This window comes from Malus domestica, chromosome 10 (assembly GCF_042453785.1).
Source record: "Malus domestica chromosome 10, GDT2T_hap1".
In the NCBI taxonomy this organism is placed as follows: domain Eukaryota; kingdom Viridiplantae; phylum Streptophyta; class Magnoliopsida; order Rosales; family Rosaceae; genus Malus; species Malus domestica.
The window spans coordinates 29066091-29087870 of NC_091670.1; the positions used below are offsets into that span (position 1 = coordinate 29066091).

At 37.5% G+C, this 21780-nt stretch overlaps 3 protein-coding genes across 3 annotated transcripts; 2 read left to right on the top strand and 1 right to left on the bottom strand.

Moving 5' to 3' along the window:
• The first annotated feature begins 363 nt into the window (after positions 1–363).
• LOC103429576 (mitochondrial import receptor subunit TOM9-2-like) lies at positions 364–1097 on the top strand. Its single transcript, XM_008367725.4, has one exon. The coding sequence runs from the start codon at positions 503–505 to the stop codon at positions 809–811; it is 309 nt and encodes a 102-aa protein (XP_008365947.1). The 5' UTR covers positions 364–502; the 3' UTR covers positions 812–1097.
• Positions 1098–9201: 8104 nt separating this feature from the next.
• LOC103445477 (plasmodesmata-located protein 1-like) lies at positions 9202–11676 on the bottom strand. Its single transcript, XM_008384502.4, has 2 exons — positions 10327–11676; positions 9202–9681 (listed from the first exon to the last, which is right to left on the bottom strand). The coding sequence occupies exons 1-2, from the start codon at positions 11087–11089 to the stop codon at positions 9542–9544; spliced, it is 903 nt and encodes a 300-aa protein (XP_008382724.3). The 5' UTR covers positions 11090–11676; the 3' UTR covers positions 9202–9541.
• A 1113-nt stretch (positions 11677–12789) lies between these two features.
• On the top strand, positions 12790–20510 carry LOC103445572 (homeobox-leucine zipper protein ROC1-like). Its single transcript, XM_029098968.2, has 7 exons — positions 12790–12902; positions 13295–13362; positions 13489–13824; positions 14185–14313; positions 14405–14629; positions 14760–14946; positions 20176–20510. Exons 2-7 carry the CDS (start codon positions 13351–13353, stop codon positions 20229–20231), a joined length of 945 nt encoding a protein of 314 aa, XP_028954801.2. The 5' UTR covers positions 12790–12902; positions 13295–13350; the 3' UTR covers positions 20232–20510.
• The last annotated feature ends 1270 nt before the right edge of the window (positions 20511–21780 follow it).

The following is a 21780-nucleotide window of genomic DNA, read 5'->3' on the forward strand; positions in this document are numbered from 1 at the left end:
TATAAAACCGATATTATAAAGTGCTATGAACAATGAACTCTAGTGAGTAAAAGCGCTTTATAGAGTAGCATATTCAAACCAACCCTAACAATTTTTTTTTTAGCACATCAATATTTTTACACTAGGGTATGGGGAAGTTTGACTAAGCCACACAATATGTAACCTAATTTGGTATCGAATTCGACATCCATGAGATTCAAACCTAAGACCTCGTACTTTCAAGTGAAGAGAAATATTATCAAATCGTAATATTGAGTGGCAAACCAACCCTAACAGTTGAATGAGGAATTTCACCCCAAAACTATGGATGTAAGGTAATACTGACTTTTCAAATTCAAAAGCGTCTCTTGGCCAATAACAAAAGCAACTTGAAGTCAATGGCAAAAGCGAGCAACGACATGTCGTTGGCATAAGTAAAATCGTCGATCACATTAACCACGACGCCTCTCAGTCTCCCACACCGAACGCTGCATCGAACTCTATCTATATCCCTCTCTCTCTAATGGCGGCCCAAGCTCGAAAAGGTGGAATCTCCCTCCCGGAACGGCGGAACCCTAAGAAGGAAGGCGACGGCGTGATCGCAAAGCTCGCGCAGTCCGAAATTGTCATTCGGGGAAAGCAAGCCGCAAACGACGCCGCATTTGTCACGAAGAAGCTCATGAAGAGCACCGGCAAGGCCGCCTGGATCGCCGGTACCTCGTTCCTCATACTGGTGGTGCCGTTGATCATCGCCATGGACCGCGAGCAGCAGCTCAACGAGCTCGAGCTCCAGCAGGCCAACATCCTGGGCGCTGCGCCGCCCCAGAAGTAAGTCGAGCCGGGTCCGGTTCGGTTCGGGTCTAAGACATCGGTACCATCCCCCTTCTCTTTACACCATTCTGTATCGTTAGGGTTCGAGATTGGTGAATCTTTTTTGGGAGAGGGGTTTTCTGTGATGATTGCGTAATTTCCTAGGGTTTAAGTGAAATTCGATTTGGGATTACAATAATTTGTAGGTCTGGTGTTTTGATTTTGAGATAATGATAGTAGATTGAATTACTGAAACTTCCGGCGGTTTGTATGAATCGTATTTGAGAATTAAAAGTTTTAGAGCTGAATTTGTTTTCAGGATTAGTAAATTTTGTGCTGCCTGATTTGGTATTCAGGTGGTGATAACAATGATATTTGAAGTGGATTTACATGGGCATGTGTTCTGCTTAGTTTAATTTATGGCTTTTTTTCAAAGAATTTCGATGTGTAATGAGAGTTGGGAAACTCAGTGAAGTTCAGTTTTCATGCTTGTGGAGTTTTAAGAGTTTTCTTCAACTTATGTTGCTCCCTGAGAAATGAGCATTATGCCTAAAGATCACGGTTTTTGTTTCATGTTCTGGTGTAAACTTTCATATGGCAAGCATCTTGGTGAGGTGGTGCTTCATGTTTTAACAGTGTTTCAGTGATAGAATTTTCGGTGGAGATGTGTAGGATATAGGGGACGAGGCTTAATTAGTATTTACCAGCTTTCTCGCTTTATGTAGAGATGTTTTCGGACTTCGATTTTAGGTTATTTGATTGTATGAGACTCAAGGAAACTCAATATTAAATTGGCTCTATTAAGGGGTGTTTTGTTGGCCTTGGCACGGTCAACAAATCTAGGGTGTCTTTCACCGTACAATACAGATAAGTGATTATCCTTTTCTAGCATGTAGAACTTTGTTTTACTGTGGTTCTAAACTGTACGATGCATGATCTGAGCGTATGTATTTTCACCAAATCCTTTCTGGAATTGGTCGAGGGGTGATTTGTTTGACTTGATTCAAGTACACGGTATGGTAAATGCCTGTTATTCGTACATAATTAGTCGGTGAATGGTTTGGCTGAGCTTATCACTCTATTAGAATGTTCAGTGTAGTGCATAGACTTTTGATTTAGATATTCCTTTCTATCTGCCTACTCGGTTGTGAAAATCGGGGTTAGTTTGGGTTTGTATCCTTCATAAACTGATGTACACCATCTCCTTCTCCAACTTTCCGGAAGACAGAGTGCTTATAATGTAGAAAGATTGCGGTCGTGGGGAGTTGGTTAAGGTCCAAGGCAATCCCCTTTTGTAGGCACCACTTCACATTTTCAGAAGGTTGTCATTGTGTATGTAGAATTCCCTCCCTTAGGTACCGTTTGGTACGTGCGATGGGACAGAACTCAGTGGGACGAGGTGTTCCGTCCCACGTTTGGTGCGCCTAAAACGGGTGGAACGTGCTGTTCCACGGAACGAATTTTGGCTGAATTTTCGTTACACCTCTCCCCCCTGGAACGACTCGTTCCATCCCGTGGAACACAAAATTATAATTTTTTTGGACAACAATACCCCTCTTATTTTTCATTAATTCCATTGTCTACCATCCCCTCTCTCCCGTCACGTCCCTCTCTTCTACCCTCCCTCCTTCCTATAGCCTCATCCTCCTCCACCACACACCCAACAACCCAACTATGGCTAACCCAATCCCAGCAAACCCAGCTTCTTCCCGCCGTTAAATTTTCAAATCATTTGGTTTGGTTTCAGATCTACTAAGTGCTGGTTTGGAAACCCAGCTTCCTCTCCGGCACCGCCACTGGTGACGATGAACAAGAAGAAATTAAAGGGGGCAGAGCCCTCAAAATCCACTACGGGATCTCAATGCCATCACCGTTCACAGTAGCAACAATGGCAACGATGCTTTGTCTTCCATCTCCGTCGAAGCGTCGCGAGGTTGCCTCAAGTTCTTTCTCTCTCATCATTCTTCTTCATCTAATTCCAAAACCCATCTTTACACAACGAAGAAATATGGGTAAATTTGTCATTTAATCATTCGTTCCATTCCGTCCTACGGGTACCAAACGCGAAATTGTCCCATTCCATCCTATGCTACCAAACGTAGCATGGAACTTATGTTTTGTTCCGTCCCGTTTTGTCCTGTTCCATCCATTCTACATACCAAACGGTACCTTAGTCATAACCATTGTGGTATGTGTTTTAACCCTTATACGAGTCCATTGGTGATATGTTAGCTATTTGCACAGATTTTATTGTACACGCCTCTTCATTTTTCGTTTCAAACCCTTGATCGATGGCTGGCATGCGTATTTGTTGTAGCTGGCGACGCTTGCCATGTTGAAGTGACTGGTTAGCGTACGCGTTATAGGTAGTTCTGATTTTCCAGTTTGGAAAAGAATGATATGTGGTGAGATATGGTGCGGTAGTTGTATAAAGATTGTGAATTTATAACCTGGACCAACAAGTTTCAGTTTTACTGGTTGTATAGCTTTATCTTTATGCCTGCCCACTCATTGGAATGATAGAGCTGAAACTTAATGACTAGAGTGTAGTAGAACTATGTCCTAAGGACTCGTTTGGTATAGGGGATTGGATTGGAATGAATAACACACAAAATTCTGCGTATTTTGAAGGTAGAGAAGAATGATATTTCATTTTAAGGGATTAGAGGAGGATTAGTGTTGGAGCGGAATATTGTCCTCCAATTCTCCAACAAGTAATTGTGTAACCATGTTGTAAAGTGTGCATGATACCATCTCCACTTGCCATCAAAGAGGGAGGAGGGGCACTTGCAAGTAGGAATGGGCAACGGTTATGGCGGGTGGGTAACCGCGGTTATTTACCCATAATCGTTTATGTTCATACTGACGTAACCGTTTACCCATTGAATAATTGCATAAACGATTATACCCATACCCATAACCGTTTATAAACGGGTCATAACCGTGTACCCATTTAACCATAATCGTTTACCTATTTAACCATAACCATTTACCCGTTTTTAAACCCGTTTATCATTTTTTTACCCATTTACCCATTTCTTCACCCGTCTACATGTTTTTTTTAACAACTTGAAAATTACAAAAGAAAAATTTGTCATAATTTTCGTTTTTTGACAATTAAACACTGTTATAGGTACATTTTAGCATGCATTCCCTTATTTTAATCATTTAAGTCTTCATAGAATTCCATTGAAATAATAGTTTATTTTTCTAGGAAACAAAGCAACCCAATGGGAGCCCCTATGATTCTTGCAATTGCAAATTTACTTGGAGTACCATAGTTGTCCCTACCCAAGATTAGTAGAGCCCCAATGCTGAGACGCCACAAGCTTGGCCATACATCTTGTTGTACCTAAGAAAATGGCAGATAAAGATCCAAGGTATGAGTGGTAAGTGCTTGAATTTCTCAAGTCCGTGGAAGATAAAAAACCATAAGATCTCGTTGATCGATCTCAGTGCTGTTCCTTGAACTCGGGCATTCATAACTGTGAATGTTGCTTGCCTACCTGTTACAAAGCTGATGGCAATGGCGAGGCCTGACGAGTATCCGTTTTCCTTGTTATACAACAAGCCAAATAACATAGCAAGGCCTAATGCAAGTGAGCATTTGAGAGAAAAAATTAAACTCCTGCGACTCAGGAGAGAGGAGAGGGAAGGCAGCGAGGAGGGAGAGATGAGCAGGGAACAGGGCGTTTGAGACTCTAAGTCTAGCGAAGAGATTTAAAATTTAGGGTTTTTAATTTTTTTTTTATAAATTTTATGTATATTAAATTAAATGGGTAAATGGATATCTGTTATAATCACGGGTAATACTCATAACCGATTGATACCTGTTATAATCGCGGGTAATACCCATAACCGTCCATTTAAATTTCACGGAGGGTAAATCGCCAAAATGGTCCTTGAGATTCCAAATCGATAAAAGTGGTCCCTAAGATTGTCCACCATCCATCAATTTGGTCATTCTGTTAAAAATTTCGTTAAGTGTCCCAGAGCTTTTGGCTGGAAGTTTGGGCAATTTTCAAAGCTTCGTAACTCAATCGTTTCTTAACCAAATTCGACCCATAATATATCAAAATGAAGATAGGAAAGTGTAGAATAAGATTATATCTATTTTGAAGTCCAATGGCTGCCGGAGATTGCCGGAAAATAGCCTCAAAATTGACTGGTCCGAGTGAAAACTTGAAAACTCGCCAGAAACTGGGTAAACTTTAAACGCTCATAACTTCTTCAATACTCAACGAAATCAAGTGATTCAAAAATGAAAATTATACTTCTCGATGAAACGAAAAGAATGGTACCTTTTTCAATGGCTAAATTGCTGTGGTTTGGCTGGAAAACGGCTCGAAAATGGCTGTCTTGGTCTCGAGTTAGCCACTTTCGAGCATTTTTCCGGCCAAAACACGACGAGTTAGCCATCGAAAAAGGTACTATTCTCTTCATCTTGTCAAGAAGTATGATTTTCATTTTTGAATCACTTGATTTTGTTGAGTATTGAAGAAGTTTTGAACGTTTAAAGTTTACCCAGTTTCCGGTGAGTTTTCAAGTTTTCACTCTGACCAGTCAACTTTGAGGCTATTTTTCGGCAATCTCCGGCAACCATTGGACTCCAAATAGGTATAATCTTATTCTACACTTTCCTATCTTCATTTTGATATATTATGGGTCGAATTTGATTAAGAAACGATTGAGTTACGAAGCTTTGAAAATTGCCCAATCTTCCGGCCAAGAGCTCTGGGACGCATAACGGAATTTTTAACGGAATGACCAAAATGATGGATGGTGGACAATCTCAGGGATCACTTTTATCGATTTGGAATCTCAGGGACCAAAGTGATGAATTATGCAAATCTCATGGACCATTTTGGCGATTTACCCTTTCACGAATAAACAGTTATACCCATAACCGTTTGTTCATTTAAACGGTTGCCCATAACCCTAACTGTGAACTTTAAATGGACAATTAACTGCGATTACCCAAACTTATGTGTATTTTGTCAATCCCTACTTGCAAGTTGGCTACAACTTTTTTATTTCTTCTTTCAACATACTTTAAAAATGACTACATCAATTTCAATTCAATCCTCCATATCAATCGAATCCTCAAGTGTTCTCCCTTTGGGAATACATCAACGATTTATTGATAATTATTTTTTCAATCAGATGATCTAGTGTATAAGTTCTCTTGTCAGAGGTCGGTTGCGGTTGAAACTATGTAGTTATTCGTATAAGTGAGGAGTGGAGTGCACAAAGTTGAAGAAGTGCTGGCCCGGCCGGCGTGAGAGGCTCTCGCAAGTCTCAAATAATTCAATATTATAAGAAAAACGTTGGTTGAGATTGAAAATCTCAAATGGCTCTACGCAACGTTGTTGGATACTAAAGACGTAACTGTGGCGATATTTTAAGTAAATTCAACACTTGTACATGTGTTACTCACTTAAGATAACTGTTACAATAGCATTATAGTTGTGTGAATGTTCTTCTTTAGGTGATACATGTTAGAAACTTAATTGGACTAAACTATCATTTAGTGAAGGATGAAATGTGTTTGGTAACAATACAATCTGATGTAAGTTGCATACGTGGAAAAACTGCTTCCTATAAGCAAGGATACATGGATAACATGCAGCAAATGATAACTGCTTATCCATTACTCGGTGAAAACTGTCGGTAACTGCAGGTAACTGATTTCCACGATAGATGGAAATTAGATGAGGCATGTGTCTATATAATCCAATTCCTTGCTTGTGAAGAATTATTCTAAGAATGAGGGTTCTATCACCTTTGGAACATAAGGTCTTAAACAAGTAGAAGAATTGCATTTCCAACCAAAAACATGACTGCTCCAGGTATCGCACGTAGTTGAATATATGTGATCTGGGATACTTGTTAATATTATATACTCCTAGTTTTCAAGAATTGCATTTCCAACCAAAAGCATGGCTGCTCCAGGTATCGCACGTAGTTAAATATATGTAATATGGGATACTTGTTAATATTATATACTCCTATTTTTCCAACAATACAATCGATAATTTGATTCAATTAGTTGATTTGAATTACATCGCGGTAAAATTTTCATGGTGTATGGTGCTTTAGTCATTTCTTCAGATCATAACTACCAAGTTACACGTAATGCTAATCAATATTTATCATAGTCAAATTTAAATTTTAACATATAAAGTTCGATCTGTTAAGAACCTTCATTCTCACGTACTGTCGGATCTTGATTACTCACTTATAGCTCTGATCCCAACAACTAGCGAGAAGGTAAAAAGGCTATATATGGCCCATTTCATTTCTTAGTTAAGAAGTCTAAACTATCTTTTGTGATTTGTGCTATTAACTCAACTATCTACATGATTTATGAAGTAACAAACGTCCAATCACAAATTGCCAGCGAAGCATGCAAAAACACTGCTAAAATTTCTTTACTGCCATAAACATGGAAACAAGATATTATTCAGATTCTTTTTGTGAGGATCTTATATATCAGTTTAGTTCATTTTAGCCGTTCATTAGTCATTCTGTGATCAGAAATTATTTAAATTTTTTTATTTAAAATTAAACATAAATAATACCTAATGAAAATTAACCAAACAATATACAATAAATTATTACGATGAATTGATCTCTAAAATTCTCACAAAGAAGATCGAGAGAGGATCCTCCATCCATGAATGTTGGATCTCACAATCAGCATTAATGCATAAAAGCTATAGCTAACCGGAAAATAAAGGGCAAGTAGCACACTAACACTTGTTATATTATGTGGGTCCCAAATCTGGCATGATGATAAGGCAGCTAAGTAGGGATTGGAGAATGGAGATATAAAGATCATTTGGAGATTAATTAAAACCAGATTAACATTTAAGCAAAACCTATACAGAGTTATTAGTGAAAGCTGGGCACACCCCCTAATCATGCCCAATGTGTTTTAGTATGCTTGATTAAGGAAATTGAACAACAAATGCTTCCCACATCCCCATTCAAGATTTTTCTACAATTCCGGAAAATTGAACTCTCAGCCATTTCACAGTTTAATGCTTTTTCGTGTCAACATTATAACATTGTGCAAAAAACATGAGATGACAAAAAGTTAATGGAGAGTCCTACTTTTGAGTTAGTATTTCTCGTTTCTCTTTTACATGCTACTCAGAGTTTTATATGTGAGCGTAAACTTTCTTTTTGAATGTTTTAATAAAGGTTTTTTTTAGTCAAAATGGTCCATGAGATTTGCATAACACATCACTTTGGTCCCTGATATTGAAAATCAAAATGGCCCCTGAGATTGTCCACCATCCATTATTTTGGTCATTCCGTCAAAAACTCCGTTAAGTGTCCCGGAGCTTTTGACCGAAAGTTTGGGCAATTTTCAAAGCATTGTAACTCAATCGTTTCTTAACCAAATTCGACCCATAATATATCAAAATGAAGATAAGAAATTGTAGAATAATATTATACCTATTTGGAAGCCCAATGGTTGCCGAGATAGCCAGAAAATAGCTTGAAATGTGACTGATCAAAGGGAAAACTGGAAAACTCGTCAGAAACTGGTTAAACTTTAAACGTTCATAACTTCTTCAATACTCAACGAAATCTAGTGATTCAAAAATTAAAATCATACTTCTCGACAAGACAAAAAGAATGGTACCTTTCTTGACAGCTAAATCTCCGTGGTTTGGCTCGAAAGTGGTTGTCTTGGTCTCAAGTTAGCCACTTTCGAGCCGTTTTCAGGTCAAACTACGGTGAATTAGTCATCAAGAAAGGTACCATTCTCTTCGTATAGTTGAGAAGTATGATTTTCGTTTTTGAATCACTCGATATCGTTGAGTATTGAAGAAGTTATGAACGTTTAAAGTTTACCCAGTTTCCGGCGAGTTTTCCAGTTTTCCCGCGGACCAGTCACCTTTAAGGCTATTTTCCGGCCATCTTCGGCAACCATTGGGCTTCCAAATAGGTATAATCTTGTTTTACACTTTCCTATCTTCATTTTGGTATCTTATGGGTCGAATTTTGTTAAAAACGATTGAGTTACAAAGCTTTGAAAATTGCCCAAACTTCCGGCCAAGAACTCCTCAAACACTTAACGGAGTTTTTAACGGAATGACCAAAATAATGGATGGTGGAAAATCTCAGGAACCATTTCTATTGATTTTCAATCTCAATGACCAAAATGATGTATTATGCAAATCTTAGTGCTCATTTTGGCTAAAAAGCCTTTAATACATTTACTCTTAAATGTGTTGTGATTTGTAAGTAAATGGTCAATCAATGTTCGCTTTCAACTGTCATTAAGCAATAAGAGGCAAATAGCCAAAATAGACAAGGAAGCAAGTGGATCCAGGCCAACTTCTTTATCACAATGATTGAAGCAGAAGCAAGTGAATATTCAAACAAAATAAGGGAGAGTGAAATCAAAAGCTAAAAAGCATATCTTCAAGGAAGCAACAAAAATGATTTGAGGATCCATACATATATGTCTGCCCATTTTTACATAAAACAAAATTTCCAACACAAGTCGGCAAAAGTTGATGAACCCTAAAACTCAAAGGCCACCCATCTCTTACCCTCAGTAATTTGCAGTAAATAATTACACGCCTTTGTTAATTGTTTGTCATTGATCTTCTTCAATTCATTCGTTCCGACAGTCGGAAATTGAGAGGGTACGTGACAAGTAAAAATTGGTGTGTGGATAACACTACCCTAATATTAAAATACTTGTCTTAATTGAAAAGCACTAATTCAATCTTCAATAGTAATCTCCATGCTTCCCACCATGTTTCTTCTTCATGAGTTGCTTAACAAACATCAAACAAACAACTAGAAACCCAAAAGCTGCCAACCCTCCCACTGCAATTGCCACTGTCCTCTGTGTATGGTGCCTAGACCCTGCAAGTTCATACACCAATTAAGCACATCATTCGGTTTAAAGCACTTTTATTCATAAGCGTTTTTACTAAAAATCATTCTATCAAACTTACGTCGAAACAGACCCTAAATGTCAAAAAAGAAAAAGATAAGGAAAGTGATGGCGTTACTCACAATAGAAGGAAACTTCATAAACAAGTCTAAAACACCATACAACCGTCTCTCTCTGTCTCTCTCTCATCCATCGTCATACCGATGTATTATCATCCCAACAGAAATTAAATAATTCAAAGATATCCCACATCAAATTTTGACTTGCATCACCAAAAAAATTAAATTAAGAAAAACCCCACCTATAAAAATCAAAGTGTGTCCGGCCAAAGACAACTTGGTATTAAATACTCGAACATATAAATCAAAGGTCCTAAAGTATAACCCTTCTAGAGAATGACAAAGAAAAATTTAAAGGACAGTGATTTTCAAATTTTCACACCCCGTTTTTACTTCCGGCACTTATTTATTTGTTTTCGACATTTTAATTTGTTCAATTCAATGGTTAGAAGAAAATAAAAACACATATGAGAAAAAATGAGTAGTGCTGGAATCACTTTTCAAAATTTATACTTCAAAGAAAAGAAAAAGATCTTTTTTGGTCTCAGACGTTACCTGATGAAGAAGTTATGCTTGTCACACCATTGGGGTAAAAGTTGTAGCTGATGTAGCACTTCTGAAGATAAATCTGCCCAGAAAATGAACCGTTGCAGTCACTTTTAGCTCTCTGATCAGCAATTTTCACACAATCCCCACAATCCCCACTTCCCAGATCCCCCTCGCACTGCCCCAAAATATACAGAGACTGATAAGTTCCAGTATAAAACCCAGCACTCCCATTTTTCACCCCATTTTCCACCATCCCAAAAGCCTTGTCCCTCTTGTCTGCAAACCCAGCACTCACCCCACTTGCCTGATTTTTCCTACAAATTTTAAACAAAAACTGTGTCCCTGGAACCTGTTGAAACCCAGCAACCTCATACCTCAGATAACACCCATCCAGCTGGACTCTGGCTGCTACTACCTCCCCACATAGTTTATTGGCCAAAGCTGGAATCTTTTTCACGCAGAGGTTGCAATCGGATGTGCTGAGGTCTCCCCTGCATTGGTACGTCCCCACGATTGCGGTTTGGCCGTCGCCAAAGGTGGTGGAAAAGTAAGTCTTTTGCGACGATTGGGAGACCAGAGAATCGAACAAAGATTTGAGGTTTTTTTTGTAAGTTCCATTTGGGTCTTGGAAGTTTTGGTTTGCACAGCCTTTGTAGATCAAGTTTGTGAGATCAGTAGAAATGGTGGAAAATGGAAAGGAGGCGAGGAGGGTGAAGAAAAACAGAGCAGAGAAAATGGAAGGAGAGGGATTGGAAGTGTGAAAAACCATTTTTGGGATGTAGGGTTTGAAATTTGATCACACCTTGGAAGGTTTAAGAAGGGGTTTGGAGTTTTTTGGAGGGGAGATTTCGGCGATTTCTGGAGATTTGGGTTTAGTTGAAAACAAATAAGGAGCTTGGTTCTGCAACAAAGAGTCGCTGGATGTGTTTTTCGTTGGGTTTTTGGACTTTTCGGGCCGGTTGTGTGTTTTGTAGCCTTGCTAGCTTTTGTTACTCTTTGGAGAACAAAAGTTATACATGCTCCTTTGAACAATTTTTTTTTTTTTTTAATTTCTAAAGAATGAAAGAGTATGGGAGATCAAAGTCTAAAATATCGATATTATCCCGATCTTTCCATTGAAATTTCTGTATTTTTAGATTACCGATATTTCTGATATCATCGATATTTTAGACCTTGATAGGAACTCTATGTGATACTAAGTCACTCATGTATCTTACTATGTAATGTATAAAGTGTAAAATATTGTAATACTTCATTATATATAAATGATTATGGTGTGTTTAAACTTATTTCATTAATTACTACATATTTTCTACACTCACAATGTTTGCTAGCTCGCTATATAATCAACCTAAATCAGTTAAATCCATCATGCAATGCATTTTCTTCTAATTTTTTGTGATAAACTAATAGATAATTAACTAAATAAACATCCTTGCAAAGTTTCAATAAAAATTTTCAAGTTTTTCTTACAATTTCCATGGTTTTTATTCAATTTTTATCGATATCGAAAATATTCCGATATTTTTATCAAAATTTTTGTGTTTTTAGACTACCGATATTTTCGATATCCTCGATATTTTAGACCTTGGCGAGATTAGCTATTCGGAAAGAGTAGAGTTCAAAGTGTTGAGTACCTTGTTTTTGACCGAAGTTCGATATCTCGTTAGTACGCATAGAGTAAGAGTAAACTTATTTAGGCATGCTTTTCTTGTTTTTTACCGGTCTTACCATGTTCGGACCTCTCTTAAGTATAAAAGACGTCTTGTCATGAACTTCGTTTGGTTAACATCGGTAACCTTAGCTCTTAATAATTCCTTGCTCATGCAGATTATCTCCTTTCGTCCCTCTTATATGCTAAAACTACATCCAACGTTTTAGTGGGTATTTGTGTCTTTCTCTTTTAGTTGTGAGTCACTTGCCAAATAATTCGTTTTGGTTCCATAATTGTGTTAGTAGTTAACAAGAAACGGTGGTACTAGCACTATAATACAATGATATTTTTTTATTTGTATGTCTCAAGTTCGATTTACATGATTTACGAATGACGAATTCGATAACTAATTATCAAATATGACGCAATTTATGACTCAAGAAAGTTGAGATTTTTAAACCTAATCTAAACTATTTGATTGAGTTATAAACTTCCAAGCATTGACCTTCATCTCAACCTTCCTTCAAATTTATATATTTTCCCTTCCCTTGTTATGTCCGCCATGGTAAGTCATATTTTATCTTTTAAAATCCCAACTTACCATTTTGCTCTTCGTCGACCGAAAAATAAAATTTTCCATCTTGGACTTTTTCCGAAATAAAGGTTTTTTTTTTTTGTTTGTTTGAACAAAGAAATAAAGTTGACCCTAAAGAAAAAAAAAACACATCAGATCACATGGTTCTCACGTGTGATCCCTTCTCCCAAAACCTATATATAAGCACGACTTGAAGAAAGAAGAGGTGTTCAAGTAGAACCCAAAAGCTCGAGGTTGAAAACTAACCCAGTACAAGAAACCAAGAAGCACAAACTTACCACTCTCTCTACTTTCTCTCTCAAATTTTACATCAAGTTCAACAAGTCGCTAGAGGTACTGGTTTCCGAGCATATTGTGTTACTATTTGTCAATAAAGATTTGATTGTTCTTTACCAGAAGCAGTTTTTTTTTTTTTTTTTTTTTGTTCTAGTTACATTGGCGGTAATTGAACCCTAGTCTTAATCTTAACTCAATACCTTGTTCTCTCTCGCCTGGCTTTGGTCAGAACAAGTTTCTGATTAAGTTATATGTTTGCATATGATTTGATCATTTAGACTAGGGTTTTTATACCCTTTTGTGTTTGTGCCCCATGAATTCTTTGAATTTTTATCTTTTCTTCCAATGATTGATGTTTGTTTTTGGTACTAGAACCCGAATGTTGTTGTTTGTTAATGGTAACTTGTTGGTGAAGATATTGACCTTTACTTGATTTTTTTGCCCTCTAGTTGCAGAACCTGTTGGTTTTTTTTTCTGTGGCTTGACGTCTTCCCTTCAATCCAAGATGCAAAATATGGTATGACAACTCTCAATTTTAATTATTATATGTGCTTCTGTATTTATCAAGAAGTTGAAAGATTTAGCAACTCTGGACTCTCGAGTGTTGATATGTTTTGTTGTATGATGGCCTGCTATTTCACAGAAATATAACTGTGATGCTCAAGGACAACCTTATTTAGTTATCTCCTCGGATCCGGATGAGTCTTCTTCCGATGAAGAGATCGATGAGAAATCTGATAATGGGTTCCTACAACTACAAGAGGCAAATAACATCTGCCTTGCAGCTTACAGAGAGGTTATGACATTGGCTATCAACGCAAAAGCTTGGAAGATGGGCCTTCCACCACTCGGTTCAATCGAGGATATACAACAAATGTTCAAGACTCCGCCTTCACCCAGAATGAAAGTAGAATCCTCCGTTGAGCGCATCATTCTTCCTCTTTCTCCAAGGTTTTTGATAACTACTATGATTGACGTGGTGAGATTTTCTTAAACCTGTCAAGTCATTAAGGTCCTATTTGAGATTGCTTCTAAAAGGGCTTAAAACGCTTTCTTCTAAGTTTGGCAAGAAAACTTAAATGTGCTTCTAGGTCATAGAAGCACTTTCTGATGTTAGGCACAAAACCACTTATGAAGTAGTCCCAAACGGGAACTAATAATCCATCTATTAATCCATATGTATGTGTGTGTGTATATATATATATATATATATATGTTGCTTATGAAGTACAAAAATTTTGGTGCCTTTTTCATCACCTCCATTAATCCATATGTGTGTGTGTGTGTGTATATATATATATGTATGTTGCTTATGTTGTTTGCCCCTCTTTTTTTTCAGGACAAATGGGCTTCAACCTTTTCCCAAATTGTTCATCAAGGATCTGTACAAGACTCAACTGGTGTTTTTGGACGTCTATCGGCAATGCACAGAGGACAAGAATCTGGCAACTGTATCGATATGACAATTGTAATTATCCCGTTCCCTCGGCAAAAAACATGCCTATTCCTTCCACATAGGTTGAATGTGCTAATCTAATGCAAGAATTTAAATTATGCAGGTCAATGCTGAATTTCACTTGCCTACACCATTTGTGCAAAAACAAAAATACCGTTTTGTCAGATTTGTACGGAGCGTCATGGAAGATACATGGGCTGTAGTTGATCTATCAACTGATTATTTTCAGCAGCATTCACTTGATTCTGCTGCATCGAAAGTGAACTGTCTTCGGAGGCCATCTGGGGTCATTGTCAAGCGCCTCAGGTCGTATGAAAATTTATCCGAGGTTAGCACTAAATCAACTGCAACAAGATCTCTATCTAATTATTTTTCCACATATGGCATATGTAAGGTGATATATAAGAGAATGTAAAATGTAGGGGTTATGACAATTTATCTGTGTTCATGCAATGCAGGTTATATGGATTGAAAATATGGAAGTGAAAGATTGCAAAGTGGATGATGATGAGGACGACGACGATATGCAGTCAGGAACAATGAATTCAAACCTAGCATTCGACGCAAAGCACTGGGTTAATATTTTGTCATCGAATCACAGAAGAAGATGTGCCAACCCTAAAATTTCATATATATCTGATCAAGGTAATAGATTTTCTTAATCTCAGGTTAAATGTCTAAACATGGCATTACTATTTTGTTAGTGTTTGATAGAGTTAATTCGAAGGAAGAAGAGAAGATGAAATTTCCGAAAAGGAAAAATAGGGAGAGAAGAACGTGGTTGTTTTCTTTCTTCTACTGAGACACAGAGGAATAATTTGTTTTCATTAATTGCCTCTCTCTCTCGCACACAACGTGCAAAGAGAGATATATAGCTTTACAAAACTGAGCTGGATCAATACAATCAAAACAGATCTCAGCCACTCATTTGGCTAATAGCTAAGATCATCACACATGACACTCATGGCCTTTACATCTTTATATCTTCTCACTTAGTATTTAACATAAGTGCATACACATATTAACATCACAACTTATTTCTAATCAGCTATAGACTTATAATTCAACACTCCTAAGTCTAAAGTTGATATGACTCCTAGCTTGTCTCTGAGATAGTTAAACCTCTCTTTTGGTAAAGCTTTGGTAAAGATGTCTGCCACTTGCTCTTTGGTAGGACAATAGACCAAATCGACTATTCCTTGCTGCAGAGCATCTTTGATGAAATGGTACCTCTTATCGATGTGTTTTGTCCGTTGATGGAACACTTGATTCTTAGTGATTGAAATTGCAGATGTATTGTCACACTGTAAAGGAGTTGCTTCTGTTTGTAGCTCTCCAAAATCCTCCAAGACAAATCTGAGCCAAATAGCCTGAGCTGTGGCTTCAGAGGCACTTATGTACTCTGCTTCTGCAGTGGAAAGAGCAACACAGCTTTGCTTCACAGAAGCCTATGAGAACACTCCATTTCCAAAAGAAAAAGCATAGCCTGAGGTGTTTTTGCTGTCTTCAATTGATCCTCCTCAATCACTATCACAAAATCCAACCAAAACTGCCTTTTTGCCTTTCTCATACTTCAAACCATAATCCAGTGCCCCTTTGACATATCTGAGCACTCTCTTGGCTGTTCCATAGTGCTTTTTTGTAGGATAATGCATATATCTAGCTAGTAAACTAGCTGCATACATCACATCCGGCCTTGTAGCAGTAAGATACAACAAACTCCCCACAATCTTCCTATATTGCTTTTCATTTGCTGCACCACTTCCATCATCTTTGCTTAACTTTTCAGTCGTAACAAAAGGTATGGAAACAAATTTGTACTCCTTCAAGCCAAATTTATCCAACAAAGAATAAGCATACTTCATTTGATGAATGAAAATGCTTGTATCAGCTTGTATCACTCCCATTCCTAGAAAATGGTGGAAGAGCCCGAGGTCTGTCATTTCATATTTCACCTTCATGTCTTCTTTGAATTCATTCAACATTTCCTGATTGCTTCCAGTATATACTATGTCATCAACATAGATAGAAACAATTAAGATATCTTCATCTCCCCTTGTCTTGGTATAAAGAGTTGTTTCACTCAAACTTTTTGTAAATCCACACTTAGTGAAGTAGTTGTCAATTTCCTCATACCAAGCTCTAGATGCCTGCTTTAACCCATAAAGAGCCTTATGCAATTTGTAGACTTTGTCCTCCTTGCCATCAATTACAAATCTCTCAGGTTGTTCAACATATACTTCTTCCTGCAATTTTCCATTCACAAATGCAGATTTAACATCTAGTTGATATAACTTCCAGCTTCTTTGTGCAGCAAGAGCAATCCAAGTTTTGATTGTGTCGAATCTAGCAACTGGAGCAAAAGTTTCATTGTAATCGATTCCTGGTTTATGCACATACCCCTTGGCAACCAGTCTTGCCTTGTTCTTTTGTATTGAGCCATCCAGATTCAACTTGGTTTTGAACACCCATTTCACTCCAATGACATGTTTATCACTTGGTTTATCTACAAACTCCCAAGTTCTATTCTTCTCAATCATTGACAATTCTTCTTCCATTGCTTTTACCCAAGCTTTGTCTTGTGCAACTTCTTCATATTTCTCAGGTTCCACAATACAAAGGTTGCACTGTGCTATAATGTCATTTATGCTTCTCCATTTCACTGGAGTATGATCATAAGACTGAGAGATTTTTACAGATTCATAATGCTGTTTTCTTGTTCTTCAATATGAGGTGGAATAAAGGAACTGGAGGCACTACCTTCAATCTCAACCAACTCATGTGAATTCTGAATGTAGGTCACAACAACATAATTCTCTGAATTTACCTTCCAATTCCAGGTCATAGTTTCATCAAACAACACATCTCTTCACAAGATTAACTTCTTAGTGCATGGATCAAACACTCTGTATCCATTCTCACATGTAGCATATCCAACAAACACACATTTGACACTTTTAGCATCTAGCTTCTGTCTTATCTCAGATGGTATATGCACATAACAGATTGATCCAAACACTTTTAGATGACCAATTCCTGGTTTTCTGCCACTGTAGGCCTTAAATGGTGTTAGATTATCAAGTGCTTTTGTAGGTGATTTGTTTAGAATATACACTGCTGTGTGTACTGCCTCTGCCCACAGAAAGTATGACATGCTTTTATCATGAAGCATTGCCTTGGCCATTTCTACAACTGTCCTATTCTTCCTCTCCACTTCTCCATTTTGCTGTGGAGTATAAGTCATAGCCATTTGTCTTTGTATTCCTTCAGTTTCTAAAATTGGTTAAATTCATTTGATACAAACTCACCTCCTTTGTCACTTCTTAAGCACTTTACTTTGAAACCACTTTGTAATTCTACCATTGCTCTAAACTTCTTGAAACAAGTTAGAGCCTCAGATTTCTGTCTTAGGAAATAAACCCATGACATTCTTGTACAATCATCAACTAGAAGCATGAAGTACTTATTCCCAGCAATTGATTTATTTTGCATAGGACCACACAAATCAGTGTGTATAAGCTCCAGATGACTACTTGCTCTCCAAGCTTTCTCTTTTGGAAACCAATCACGATGTTGTTTCCCAAACTGGCATCCGTCACATACACCATTAATCAAGATGTGGAAGACCATGCACCATTTCATTCTCTCTGAGTTGTTTAAGGCTCCTGAGATTTAGATGTCATAATCTCTTGTGCTAAATCCAGGTAGAACTTGAATCAATGCTAGCTTTCTAAAAACAAGTTGATTGTTTTTCCACAGAGAAAGAGAATAACATATATTTTCCTTCTTCTTAACTTTGATAACAAGATTATCAAGGGAGGGTTCATCAAATATACTACATATGCCTTCTCCAAACAAAAGATAGTATCCATGCTCATCCGTTTGTCCCACACTGAGCAAATTTTCTTTCAATCCTGGTAAGTACATGACCTTCCTAATGTACTTCTTCCCTTTGTTAGTGTCAATTTCCAAAGAACCCATTCCAGCAACAATTACTAATGCACCAGTGGGCATTTGTACCTTTCCAGCAACATTTGTCCTTATATCAATAAGAAGATCAGCATTCCCTGTCATATGATTGTTACACCCACTGTCTATGTACCAGTTACCATTGACATTTGTCTCTGAAATTGCACTATCAGCATAGAACAAATTCCTTGTCACTTCCACCTGATTTACAGAATTTGTCTTTTGCACAATCTTTCCTGCAGTGGATTCTCTAGCCCAGTGACCAAACTTATCACAATTATAGCATTTGGGCTTCCCCTTATATCTACACTCACCAAAATGGAACTTAGAACATACTCTACACTGTGGTTTGGTACCCTCTTGACCAATTGACTGTGACTGGTATGAATTTGATGCAAGACTATTGAAAGGTTTCTGTTGAAACCGAGGCTTTGAATCCCATTTCTTCTCCTTAGAACTCCAATTCTTCTTGAATTTCGATGGACCAGATTGAGTCTCACTCCTATTTTGTCCTTTTGGACTCACTGAGAATGATGTAAATGCCTTCTCAGTGGTATCAACATTATGTAAATCAAACCGTTGTTCTTGACTCTTCAAGGTTGCAACTACTTCCTGCAATTCTACAGTCTCTAGACACTTTGTGTTTTCTATAACCAAACAAATAGAATCATACGGTTTACTCAGACTAATTAGAACCTTCTGCACAAGTCTCTCATTAGAAAGAGATTCACCAAATGTTCTCATCTGATTAATTAGTTCATTCAGTCTTGTAAGATAACTAGATAGGGACTCATCATCTCGCATTCTAGCATACTCAAATTCTCATATAAGATTTTGAAGTTTTACAGATCTAACCTAATCACCACCATGATATTCGCCATATAAGAGATCTCATGCCTTCTTAGCTGAATCAGCATTAGCAATCCGAGGGAAGATATGATCAGATACTGCATTTTGAATGATTCCTAGAGCCTTCGCATCCTTCATGAACACATTAGTCATTTATTCATTGACTGCATCGTTCGATGACCATTCAACTTCCTTCTTCTTCTTCGAGTCATGGGTTGTAATCCCTTTCTCCACCAGATTCCATAACCCAAGTGATTTGAAGATCTTTACCATCTTAATCCTCAAGAACTCGTAGTTCTCACCGGAGCAAATTGGAGTTCTCACCTCCGAGCTTCCAGATCCAGACATCTTGGTCCGACTGTTGATTTCTTTCCTTAAATGGAACTCCGGTGACCTTCACCGAGCTTTGACTTAGCTCAATGACTTCACAGCTTCACGCCCAGACTCAGTTGATCATAACCGGCTCTGAGGCCATGTTATTGTTTGATAGAGTTAATTCGAAGGAAGAAGAGAAGATGAAATTTCAGAAAAGGAAAAACAGGGAGAGAAGAACGTGGTTGTTTTCTTTCTTCTACTGAGACACAGAGGAATAATTTGTTTTCATTAATTGCCTCTCTCACTCGCACATAATGTGCAAAGAGAGATATATAGCTTTACAAAACTGAGCTGGATCAATACAATCAAAACAGATCTCAGCCACTCATTTAGCTAATAGCTAAGATCATCACACATGACACTCATGACCTTTATATCTTTATATCTTCTCACTTAGTATTTAACATAAGTGCATACACATATTAACATCACAACTTATTTCTAATTAGCTATAGACTTATAAGGTCGTACCCAGTGCACAAGGCTCCCGCTTTACGCAGGGTCTGGGAGAGGTGAATGTCGGCTAGCCTTACCCCCATTTATGGAGAGGCTGCTCCCAATAATTAGCTATAGACTTATAATTCAACATATTTGGCCACAAATGCAATTTTGTGTGTTATTTTTAGAATTTGAAATGCAATTTTGGTTCTTATGAATTATTTTCTTCTTATCTTTCTACAGTGACTCAAGGGGATAAGAATGAACTGTCAATGGAAACCCTAATAAAAATTGACTGATTTTGGAATGAAGCTGATCATATATTCTGCAGTGAAAGTGCATGATACATGGCTGGTTTGATGTGAGGTTCCGACCAAAACACAGACCGGAATGAACCGTACGCAGCCCTAGTTATGGACTTTCCCGTTTATGGTTTTAAAGTTTTGAAGCTACAGTGGTGGTAGAACAAATATAGCTTATCAAGCAATAGTTGCTTCCTAGTTGCTTTGCAAGAGTGATCACTACTCTAGACCTGTATAATTGTTGTTTTCTTTTGTTGGAGCTATTGTTATGCCTGATTAAGGTTTTAAAAAGCGCTAGGAGCTAGTTGGGCGGTAGGTAAAAGCCTAGCGTCAAGGGACTTAGGTGGGTCCTACGTGGGTTTTCAAATTTTAATTAGGGTTTTTATCACAAATGGTCCTTGAAATTAACTCAGATCATCAAGATGGTCCCTGAAATTGAAAATCAATCAATGTAGTCATTGAAATTGGGTGTCATAAATCAATGTGGTCATTCCGTCATCATTCCGTCAAAAACTTTGTTAAGTGCTGACGTGACACTTAAATGGGTTCCACAAATTTAATAAAATATTATTTTGTGAATTAAAAATATTTAAATAATAAAAAATATTTTTTTTATAATCAAAAACTTGAAAAAAAAAACAAGAAGATGCTTCTTCTGTAACAACCATGGCGTCTCCTCCTCCTCCCCCGCTTCTTTCAAGCCCAACAAGTCACTCACTTTCAAGTTCAGCACTTCCCAATGAGGTTGTGTTTGGCTGAGATTACATTCGTTGTTAGCTGGAATTTTATCTTGCCCTCCTCGTCCATCTCGGCCTACAGCCACACCCTGGGCCATGCAGCCTATAACCCATTTCGAATCAACCCGACTGAATCATCAACCATGACTCGTCACCGTCGCAAATGTAATTGCAGCCAAACACAACCCCATCATGAAGTGCTGAACTTGAAAGTGAGTGACTTGTTGGGCTTGAAAGAAGCGGGGGAGGAAGAGATGCCATGGTTGTTGCAGAGGAAGCATCTTTTTTTTTTTTTTTTGAAGTTTTTTATTATAAAAAATTATTTTTTATTATTTAAATAATTTTAATTCACAAAATAATATTTTATTAAATTTGTGGGACCCATTTAAGTGCCACATCAACACTTAACAAAGTTTTGACGGAATGACCACATTGATTTATGACATCCAATTTCAGGGACTACATTGATCGATTTTCAATTTCAGGGACCATCTTGATGGGCTGAGTCAATTTCAGGGATCATTTGTGATAAAAACCCTTTTAATTAAGTTAAATTATAACAAAAAAAAAACACAAAAAACATACAAATAAGTAGCTACAATATATTGAATACATAAAATGACACGTGTATTTAGAGTTACTTTACAAGAAAGAAAGTCCATCGTTATTTTATAAGAAAATTATTGTCCAACCCTTAACCTAAAAAAGTAAAAAATAAAAAAATTGAATTACCTAGAGCCCGCCTACACCACCTAATTGCCATTTAGAGGCTTCACCGATTTTCTAAACGCCTAAGCCTTAATCGAAAT

Excerpts from the sequence above, each read along its gene's own strand:
- LOC103445572 (XM_029098968.2), top strand. Across the intron at positions 13,825-14,184 it reads TAACTACTATGATTGACGTG|GACAAATGGGCTTCAACCTT; the intron begins GTGAGATTTTCT and ends CTTTTTTTTCAG. Across the intron at positions 14,314-14,404 it reads ACTGTATCGATATGACAATT|GTCAATGCTGAATTTCACTT; the intron begins GTAATTATCCCG and ends TAAATTATGCAG.
- LOC103429576 (XM_008367725.4), top strand. The coding sequence starts at position 503 with ATGGCGGCCCAAGCTCGAAAAGGTGGAATCTCCCTCCCGGAACGGCGG.
- LOC103445477 (XM_008384502.4), bottom strand. The coding sequence starts at position 11,089 with ATGGTTTTTCACACTTCCAATCCCTCTCCTTCCATTTTCTCTGCTCTG. Across the intron at positions 9,682-10,326 it reads AAGCATAACTTCTTCATCAG|GGTCTAGGCACCATACACAG; the intron begins GTAACGTCTGAG and ends ATGAACTTGCAG.